We start from the raw sequence: 11981 nt of genomic DNA on the forward strand, positions 1-11981 counted from the left end.
GTCTTTAAATGAAGGAATATACATAAACGATTATTACGAAGAACACGAGTACGCTAAGTGAACATGCATAATGAGCTTCCACGGTGGTCTTTAAGCGATTATATAGTATCTATATAAAAAAAGAGTGCAATAAGTAATTTGTTATATAAACATGTGCGCAAAGATAGCTTTTTATTACATTAATGCAATTAATATTATAATATGCTATCCAGGATCTGCAACAACACATTGCTTAGCTTAAAAAAGACCGCATAGTTATTGTTGTATGTACAAATGCACATATGCAAATAAAGACGAAGTATAGACATATGCATTACATGGCTTAATAAATTCAAAAACTTATTGAAGAAATATTCGATTATAAAATGTGCTATTTTCTTTATAAAAACATTATAATATAATTTTTAAAAATAAAAAATTGTTATGTCCAATATGAGGAATTTTTTATATTATCTTAAGGAAACTTGTTTCTAAAAAAATGTTAATCAATGAAATGGCAAACTGAAGAAAATTCGGGGAACTACAACAAATTAAATACTACAATTGCATGAAAATTCTTACTTCACTCATAATTTATTTTTTACTGAATATAATATTATATAATATGTTATAATTACAATTTAATAAAACATAATTTACTAAATCATAATTTATTAAAACATTGATAATAATGTAATACATAGTTACTAATTAAAACGTTGAGAATACTATATATACTAGAGAAAACATCAAGTTTAGTGCATAAAAACATGTCATTGATTAAGTCGACGAGTCAGTGAGATAATTTAAGGCGGGTATAATAACTGATATGTTTCTGACGTGTATAGGCGTATTTTCTACAAACATTCCGTGATGACTGACTACCAAATATGATAAATTTATTACCACAGTGAATATAAAGAAGTAAAACTGATGCAGATACTATTTCTGGTAATCCCATTTGCTTCATGATATTTTATCATTGTCATCTTCATATGCTGCGAAAATTAAGAAATAACATTAGCATTTTTAAGCTCTTATTTAAAGACGTAAAAGTGTAAAAGCTGGAACCAAAAATAAATCAAGTATGATAATTTATTTCTGGAGTTCATTAAAGATCTGCTATTTATAATATAAAAATTAATCTTTTTTTATAGTAAAATTTAGACCTTAAAATTTTGCGCGCAGGAATGTTTGCCTCTACAGGGCAATCCCCTAATCCTTTCTCATCAATCCAGAATGCTGCATAATATTAGGCACATGTTGGCGTAGAAGGTTATTAATTCAAATATAAATTTTCCGAGCGAGCATTGCAAAAATTTTATTTCATAGTGTATATTGCTTATCTATTATAATTACAAGCAATTGTCGTGTATATTGAAAAAAATACAAGAAGAAATAATTAAAGAATTTACAGATCGTCACACCATGCTACTCTAATTTATACATAGCTTTTATTTTCATAACAATCTGTAACATTTATTAAATATACTATTAATTCTTTTATCATTAAAATATTCTATTATATAATCTGCATTTAATAATATTTATAATTTTCTAAAATTGCATATCTTGCACGGAATTGTCCGATTCCAATATTATGCTCACTTGTACCATAATAACCACATAGATCGTTACAGATTTTAAAATCTGTAAATAAAAAAGGTATAAGAATGATGCGTTATGATTAAAGATAAAATTATAAAAATAATTTTCCTTTTTTTTAATATAAAGAAACAAGTGAATTCTTTTTAGTATACATATTTTTTAGTATACATATTTTAGTATACATATTTACATGAATTGTGTCGTTTTATATATAATATAATAAACGCTGATATAATAGCAATGTTTCATATACAATAATTTGATACACACCATGGTTAAAATATGATTATCAAGAGTAAGACCAAATACGGAAAATTTTACTGGACTTTGCAAAATTTGAATACCAAACTGCTGAATCTGAAACAATTTGGATGGTAATTGTACAATACATTAGCATAAGAAAAATCAATTATACACTTATTCGCAAAAAAGCAGGCTGTAATGTTATAGTGGTCCATTTCTTTTTGCAGGCTTTTTTTATATTTAATAATATAATAGTAAACAAACCTCTTCCTGCATATCAGCATCTGCGTTGCATCCATTAATCTCATGAATAATTTCGGTAGCTCTATTTCCCTACAAATAAATGTTAATTTAAGTTAGGTTTAAAACCTATAATTATAAAACCTATAATTGTAGACACAATAATAGATGAGATAAATTACCTCATTGGCCGCAATCTTGCAAATACGACTCACAAAAACGATTTTGAAAATGCATAGAAGAGACAGTGACAACGTTAAAGCTGTCTGAGCTGGGACACCTTTAACCTTATGCTGATGCATAACATATCGAATAAATAAATTATAAAAAGCTCCAGACAGATACATGATAATTGCTCCTATTTCCCAAGCTACCTGTACTCCAAGGATAGTGCATACTATTTTCGATACTTTACATAATTCCAAGTGTACTTGTCTTAAGAACAAAATCAAAAATATAATTAGAAATATTATCATTTGAAGAAGAAACTTCCTTTTTTTAAAAGATTTTAAAAAATCTAACTAATCTTAAATATATATCTTCCAAGCGTTTTGAAGAAAATTATAAATTATAAATATTAATGTCAAAATTGATAGACTTTGAATGAATTTCTATTTATATTAAAAATGTCATAAAATTTAATACAATGTCTGTTTTAAATATATCTTTTTTATAAGATTTATTTTATAACAATGTACCTACTTCATAAGTCTTGATACTCACTTGATTATTTGTAACAGATATTTATGTTCTGGCCATTTTGTTATCGAAGGATTGCATCTTTGAGATTGATATTTTAATTGAGATGGAAAATGAGATTCAATTTGAGATACGATCTGATCTTGCTTCTTTAACTCCAAAACATTTATTCGAAATTGCAGCTGCCGATGCCGTCGAAATATTGTCGAGAAAAAAATATGCTTCTGTTGTTCAGGATCCATAATTTTGGCATAATCTTTCAATTCATAAATGCCTAATTTTATTTTATTTGTTGATAAATTTGTTAAATTCTCACATAAGAATCGGTTGATTAATTTAAATTTTATTTGAAAACACCTGCGTTGTTGTAACAACACGTTAGATTAGATTCCATTGGCTAACATTTATTATAAAAGTAAACATTATTGTTCAATAAAACTATGTTTTAATTTATTTTTTGTAAAGACGTTTGTAATTTATGAGCTTTATATATGTATAGGTTCTTTTATATAGATACTTATGAACAAGACTATAATATTAATTATCAATGTTATGCAAGTTATGTTATGTAAGTTATGTTAAGCAGAAGCAATAAAAATTATTAATATTTTATATGATAATTAGTGAATAAATCTAATAAATATGTACGTAAATTTCTGGGATATTTAGAAGATCAAGTTACGTACCTTACAAATAGGTAGAATTCGAAAATATTAAGAGAGTTGACAGTCAACAAATACGTAGAACAAACTATAATATAAACTGTAGTACATATGTCTGTACGTATTCTTAAGTGAATAAAAGCTACGATGCTTAAAATGAAAGAGCCTATAATCCAGACGGTTATCATTCCGATTGTCATGAAATATATACTGTCATAATTTCCTGACAATCCAAGCTGTCGCAATGTTTCGTCAATTTCGAAGATCTTTTTGTGACAAGCTTTGAATTTCTACATATATTAATTTGTGATGAAAGAATATTATAATTTACATATATCTATATTTTAAAGCTATTTTATCTTAATTTTATATTATAAAGCTTGTACATTATATAAGAAATCATGAATAAGTTAGTATAAAAACTGCTTATAATACATCACATACTGTTTCGTTCATTCACCTTTGTATTCCACCAACCCAGCAGCATATTAAGAATCACAGACAGAACATGGACGTATCTCAATATGTTGTATAGAACGTATTCTAGCTTCATTAATCTAATGTTTGCATAGTATTTTTCTTCCATATTGGACAAACCACTGTAAAATATACCGAACATAAACAAAAAATAGATCAAACTGAGTATAGATCTTGGATGACCATGAGGATACTCAAAAATACGAAGTCCCAAAAAGCAACTGAGATTTGTCACTAATGCCATCGCTTCGGAGAAGTATTTTGGAGACGCAAATAGCTTCATCTTTTCGTTTTTAGTTTTCAGTTATAATCAAAAATATCTAAAATATATATTAAAAGAATATTTATCAAAAGCAAAATAATATTTTTTCACAATTTCACGCTAATTTTTCAAAAGAATATTAATCACGCACATGTAAATGTTATTCAATTTTCTATAGTTCACAATTTAAGCGAAAATAAATTAATGATTATGTTTGATAATAATTATGTTAGATAAAACAATGTCGCGATTCTTCCTTCGCTCTACTTGCTCTATTCAGTGTCTTGCAGTTTGCAAGTTAATAATCCATCTTTGGTAAATGAAGAAACATAAACGATTATTATTAGAAGAACATCAGTATGCTAAATGAACGTACACAAATGAGCCTCCATAGTAGTTTTTAAGTGATCATATATTATATCTACATAAAAAGTCTACATAAAAAAATTGCCCGTGAAGCAATAAGTAATTTATTATATAAACATGAGCGCAGGGTTCGCTTTTTATTACATTAATGCAATTAACACTATAATATGCTACCCAGGATCTGCAACAACACATTGCTTAATTTAAGAAAGATGACTCATAATCATTGCTAAGTACAAATGCACATAGATATGTAAGTGAAGACAGGCTAGACTTATGCTTACATATGCTTAACAAATTCAAAAATTTATTGACGAAATATTCGATTAAAATGTACCATTTTTTTTACAAAAACATTGTAATTTGTATGTATAAACTGTTATATTCCCTAGTGGATGGACCTTGAGAGAATTATTCATGGAAAATAGTGAGTAATGTGAAGATGGAAGAAAAGTCAGGGGACTACAAATTAAAGACAAGTATGAAAATTATTCTTGCTTGTAATTTATTTTTTGTTAAATATATAATACGGTCACAACTCATAATTGATTATTAATTATACATTGCGCATACTGAGTACCACGTAGTGAACATCAATGTCATCCGGTGCGCGTGTCAGTGAGAAAGATCAAACTTCTCTATATAATATTTAAGGAACATGTGTTTCATTTATACAATTATTATAGTATTAAGGACTTAACTATTTTACTTTATAGAGGAATGATAGAAATTGTTTATCGTGAAATCTCTTAACAGGCGCATTGAATTAACACTCTTGATTATACGCATCGCGTAGAATATTTTACAGTGTGCTATAAAATTATTAAGGTAAAAGCAGAAATTTTAATTATTATACATTTTATTTATAATTGATATTTATTTATGAAATTAATAATTATAATAAAATAGACATAATAGCAAATAAATTAATAAATTTGCCTAACTATATTTGCTTCATCAATCACTTCTTAATTGTCTTGCCCGCAAAATATATATATAAACGCACACAAAAATAAACTTTTTTACGATTAGTGATTTACTTATATTAACATTGTCATTGTCACATATTCTTTTATACTATCTCTTTACATATTTGATAAAAGAACTCATATGATAAGGTTACTTTATAAAAAGTTACTTATATAAAGTCATTTATATAAAATCATTTATAAAATGCTGACTCTTATAAAATAAAAATAAAAAAATCTAAGTGGCTTAGCTAATTATATTTAATCTTCAAAAAACAAATTAAAGAATTTCATTGAAAACAATGTTGCAAACATTTTCGTTCAGTGTGTGTATGTTTTTATTTTGTTTCACTCATTTGGGATTAAATTATATTAAAATAGTAAAAACTTCCACTATATTGTGTCCAGAATTATAAAAATAATATAATTTTTTGTATTAATCTTGTTAGTTGTTGACAAATGTTAAAAAATTGATAAAAATGAAATAACAATAAAATGAATCTATAATTTAAAACTCATTTTTTTGAAAATTAGGTATTTAGTTCCACAGAAATGAGTTTCTTCCATTCTAATTCATCTGCGTTTTTTTTTCACAGGAAAGCCAGTTTAGTTCGCACGGACAATCAATCACGCGCAGATCTCCAACCGGATCGAGTCACACAATCGTATTTGCAGAGAACCGGGAAACGAGAGGCGCGAGGCGACGATCCGTGAAGTTGGCCTCCTCGTCAGTAATTCCATTCTTTTTCACTTAAGCTCGTACACCATATAATCGACAACGATCGAATACGCAGCCGAACTATCAAGGGTAGAAAGAGAATTTGAAGAAACGCGGAGGGATAGCAGTCCCATGGGAAGCCCTTCCATTGTCCCGAAGTGGCCTACTAATCCAGGAATCCGGATAGATTCGAGAATATCGTCGGATATATCGCACGATAAACGATGTAACTCTGTACAGTTAACGCAACTTAGCGACTTGTCTTCAACAATTATTGAATATACCGAACAATAGCATGTTTCTTCTATTATCTACTATTCAAATGTTTGTGTTAATTGATCGAATGAAAATTGTTTAGTTTTTAACCAGAAATCGAAAACAATAAAAATAATTTATCCCAAAGGCTTCCCAAAAAAATTTATTTTATTATTTATTTTAAAAGTAATAAATGTAGATGTAAATGATGTTTATAATATAACGTTTCTTAAAGTTTAGAAAAACGGTCAATTCGCAGTCAGCTTGTGATGATGATGATGATGATGAAATCATCACAGTTTTTTAAGTCTTCTATCTCTGCTCGTTGAAATATGCAAGTTCAAGCTTGGAGTACATGATTCAGGTAAGCGATATAACAGATTGCCAGCCGAAGAATCTCAATTTTCGAGAGCTTTTTGTCCGGCGGCAATGTCGGCAGCAGCTTTCGCAGTTCCGCAAACGCCAAGTTGAACGCCTCCACTCTAACTCTTTCCCTAACGAGATAAATATTATCCGTTTTAGACAGCAACCCTTTTTTTACATATAAAGAATTCCTTCATATATAAATACATATTAATATACTACTGAATTTTCAAAATTAGATTTCTTTAGATAATTTCCGTTTTTCAATAGGATATAAAAAATTATATCGGAACACTTGTGATGTCAATGAAAGCACAAGAGATGTATCGATTGAATAAAAATGAATTTTATTGGTAAGAATAATTAGATCGTCCTAATAAGATTGAACTTTCTTTTAATTTAAACTTCTCTAGATATCAAGAAATATGTTGCAAATTTATATTCATCACTAGAATAAATGAAGAACAAATTTTAATAAATAATTAATCAACCCAGAAGAGAGGCGTAAATTATGAGAAATGATACTGAGAATGATAAATATTAAAGAACAGCTTTAATTAGTAGAGAAATTTTTAAATTTCATTAAAAATTTCGGAAAATCATTTTTTAAGCATTACGATTATAAAAACTTATAAACAGGTTCTTCGCGACATTTCAGTGTTTTACTTCTTCAGTTTGCCTTTGTAGCAAGATCCTGCGCGTGGTCTTACCGTGTGGCATGTGCGGTTCGATACTTTTGGGTAGCCCTTCTTCGCCTGCGTCTTTCTTCCCTCGACAAGGTGCCCGAACCAGGGGCTCCTACACCGTTAACGGCGACCCCGTGGCCGCTGTTCGCCATAGGAACCGTTCTATCCTCGTTCGCAAAATCACAATTGAAGCTCTTCATGTGCCTTTGTGTTTCGTAAATGTTCCTTTCAAAGAGGTCAGTCTGATCTACCGCGAAAAATTATCTCCTCACCTTTGCCCTGGACGTAGATTCACGTCGTAAAGCATTACTATCTTGCTTCTCGTAGAACGCAGCTGCAATGTTATAATTACGATAATTGTCAATCGGATACAAAAAAACACGGATAACGTCGAGAACTTAATTTGGTTGCATGTAACATAAATTCCAACGATATATTATATAATTCTGTTTCATAATCCTAATTTAGGAATATATAATCTGATCGATTTACTTTCTTAACAAATAATTTGTGAAGATTATTTATCAATCAAAATTTTTATTCAAAAGATATTCCAGTTATTTAATGTTAAATTACAATTAGATATTATTAATATGAACTGTAATTTTAAATAAGAAATAAAATCCTTACTATTCGAGTGCCGAATTGGATTTGATTAAAAATTATGATTTACATTGATAATTTAAAAAATGAAAAAGTTAATATAGTTTAAAACCATTATAAATGAAAACTTACCTTTAAATGAAAACTTCTATAATTGACTTTAATGACTAAATAATCGACTTTATTTAACTTTAGATATTAGCAATTTTCTCCATTTTTCTCTACATTAAAACCATCAAAAATATGACATAGTCATGTGTTTTAACGCATTAATCACATTATTGGGTGCGAGAAATAAATATTTATCATTATTCTAATATATGTATTGCAATAATATCGTTCGCATTTATTCTATGTTTGCTTTTACTCTCCACTACAATTTAAAACTATTTAGTGTCTCGATACTTTTGATCCATAAAAATTAACTACTTCGTAAAAAAAAAACAATTTGTTGTTAAAATTAATTACAAATTATAAAGTATTATTAATTAATATTGACTTTAACGTTTTTCTGTGCAATTTAAAGTTTAATTTATACACATATTAAGTTTAATTTACATAATATTTAGATGAATAAATCAAATAAAGACTCCAATGAATAAATAAAAAAATTAGAGAGAAATCTTTGAGAATTGACACAGGTTGTAAGTATGCAATTATAAATATTTAGATGTTTATAATATTTTATTTGATAAATACAATTGTTAAAAAAAGGCGCTAAGAGACGCAAAATAACAATCGAATTTTTCGCACCGTTTACTCTGGGGATTTGCGAAAACTACGAAAAAATGCAACATAAAAGGGTTTAGCCTTCGTTCCAGAATATTGGGGTTCGATCGGCGATAATTGGATGACCAAATATTTACTGAGCAAATGTAACTTATGTAACAGAATTATAGTCATAAAAGAGAATAAAACCAAAAATAACTTCAATAGAAAGAGAGATATTATATTAGAACGCTTCACACTTTCGTATATAGGCAAAAGAGAGAGAAATGAAAGATATAAATTTCTAATACTGTGGAATTCCATCGTGTCACCGAAACAGTCGTTTTGAAATAGTTTATTTATGAGAAAGGTGTTGCATTATTAAGTGAAACGCAGTTTGCGTTCCGCATAAGTAGCTCGATCTTCATCAAGTATTGACGAAAAGCCACCCCGAACGACTGCTGCCCGATCTGATTCTTATGGTAAACCGACGATTTGTATGAGCATTCACCATGCTCTTTCTCTTCGATTCTTTCTTTAACATTTTAAAGAAAACCACCAGATTTCGAGCGACAAGTCTTCTCGGCGTTTCTTTTAATATTTATCATGACACTGCTATCCAATCAAATCGATACGATTCCCTATGGATTTTTTTTATTTTTACGACTTTACGCCATAAGGATTTTACGCAGACTCAATTTTGTAAAAATACACACTTTGTGCACATAATTCCAATTCTTAAGAAACTAAATTTTAATTTAGCTATATTTATTTATATTTATATTGAAAGAGTTAATGATAAAACTTAAATAGAAAATTTTTATTGTTAAGAGAAGATAAATAAGAATATGAAATTTGCTTTTGTCCAATATTGAAATAAATAAAAATTAATTTTGCGATAGTTTAATTCAAGAAATTTTTGTAAATTTGATGTGTAAATTATAATAATAAATTTAATATTATTTTAAATCCTTACAGGTAATATTTCTAATATCTTCTATAAAGTAAAATTACTTATTGCACAACAGACTATCTACTTTTGTGTAACAATTAATGTGTATTTTTGTTCATTTGTCTTACTTACCATAGTTTTCCAAGATAAAAAAATAAGTTTTTCTTCACCTATTCTCATCCAATTTAAAATGGATCACTCTTTTTTATTGTTCTCAATTAAATTCTTTCACCAATTAAACAATCGCACATAAAATCTTATCCACTTTTTTTTACTATCAATCTTAACACAGAAGGAAATTCTCCAGAATATTTCACTTTTCTAAATCATTCGTTCATTTATCGACTCCTGATTAGATCAACGTCGATTGTTATCCGCAGCAACAAGATCACTTCTGACAACATCTCGATCTCTCGGCTTCGACGAGATCGTCAGGAGAGAACGGTCAACAGCATCCCTGGCAGAAAAACTGATCCAGGGAAGGGTGAGTTTGGCTATACAGAGCTGGCGGGTAGGGATTTTCATCTCCCGTAACCACGCCCTTGATTCCGCCACAGCCTCCCTTGTCCTCTCGTATCCCCAGCATCCCGAGCGTTCTCCAATCGACTATCGAGAAACATCCCTGCGAACCCGCCCCGACACCTGATACTACGTCGCCATTCCGCCGCATTTCGTAATTCACGCGACAGTATTTTACACAGCCTTCCGGATACAAGGACCATTTTATCGATCATTTGACCTGACGTTGAATATTTTGGAAAACTGGCGCTGGATTTCTGTCGTCGGACAATAATATTTAACATCGATCATGTATACAAATAGGTAAAAGATTTGATCATTTCTAACATCATACAATTACGTTTTTTTTTTTAAAGAAATATTTATACCCATATGAAATATGATATAATAAGTTAATAACATCTATACTTCAGCTGTCACCTACTACAGTCAAGAACAAATGAAATTGAGACATGTCTTATTATATCCTATTAAAAAAATATATGTATAAATATATTCTTTCGTTTAAATTTAATTTCATTATATATCTTTTAAATTTAGAATTAGAATATTGTCTACATGATAGAGTTTTGAAATCTGAGTCTTACGAATAGGAGCTGTTTTATTTAAAAACGCTACGAATATTCTTTTGGACAATGATTCGTACACTGTTAAATCTATAGTGTCAAATTTAACTTGATGTGAGTCGTCACTGCTCCTATCATATCTATACTAAAAAAATGGTTACACTATACAGTATCAAATTTAATTATCGTTTTAGTAAAAAATAACGATGTAAGTAGTTAGTAAGAGCAGTGGCGATTCACATTAGATTAAATTTGACACTATAGATTTAATAGTGTAGTGTAATTAAAATATTCAGTATAACTATAAGAGAGATGCGGAAATATTATAAAATTATTTATTATATATACTTTTATTTTTCGAGAAGAAAAGAGTTTGTCTTTTAAGATAATTATAATGTTTATTTTAAACGTATTCTTGGAACACAGAGTAAATTGAAGATGGGTTCATTTTGGAGTAATATAGATTTCTTCGGAGGATCAGGTGGCAGACGCGTCGCATCTGCGCCATTCGGCTATAATAATAATCACAGTCGCATCCTCTCCGTCGCGGAACAGTTCTACACAAAACCAAGATTCATCATTTGTACAATAATGTACAGTTGCAATTTTTTGTCTCCTAAAATAGTGAACAATGTGTCTGAAAATTTTGATTACGGTTCGATTAAATTTCATATACTAAATTGACATTAAAATCGACAAAGAATACGTGTAATAAAATTAGTTTATTCTTATAACGTTCACGTATATGATTTTTCGAAAATGCATGATTCAATCATAGCATCGTCTCTGTTTTCGAATTATTATAAAATTATAGAAGCAAACTGTATGTACATATATGTATAGATGAAATAAAATTGACTTCTGCTCGTTTCGATACATTTAAAAAATACTTTGTTTCATATACTTATCATTTTACCAATGGTTTGACATTAGTATCGATAATAATATACTGATATAACGAACATGATAAGTACGAAATAAAATATTTTTTAGATATATCAAAACGAGCAGAAATCAATTTTGTCTCACCTTTACATATATATATATATATATATATATATATATATATATTATTTTTTTATTAATTTAATTTAATTAATTACGTAA

General features: G+C 28.6%; 1 protein-coding gene across 1 annotated transcript; it reads right to left on the bottom strand.

The window, feature by feature from the left end:
- Positions 1-6817: 6817 nt before the first annotated feature.
- LOC105617394 (helix-loop-helix protein 1) lies at positions 6818-7726 on the bottom strand. Its single transcript, XM_012198949.1, has 2 exons — positions 7551-7726; positions 6818-6971 (listed from the first exon to the last, which is right to left on the bottom strand). Exons 1-2 carry the CDS (start codon positions 7724-7726, stop codon positions 6818-6820), a joined length of 330 nt encoding a protein of 109 aa, XP_012054339.1.
- Positions 7727-11981: the final 4255 nt, after the last annotated feature.

The sequence above is a fragment of the Atta cephalotes genome, assembly GCF_000143395.1.
Source record: "Atta cephalotes unplaced genomic scaffold scaffold00013, whole genome shotgun sequence".
NCBI lineage: Eukaryota > Metazoa > Arthropoda > Insecta > Hymenoptera > Formicidae > Atta > Atta cephalotes.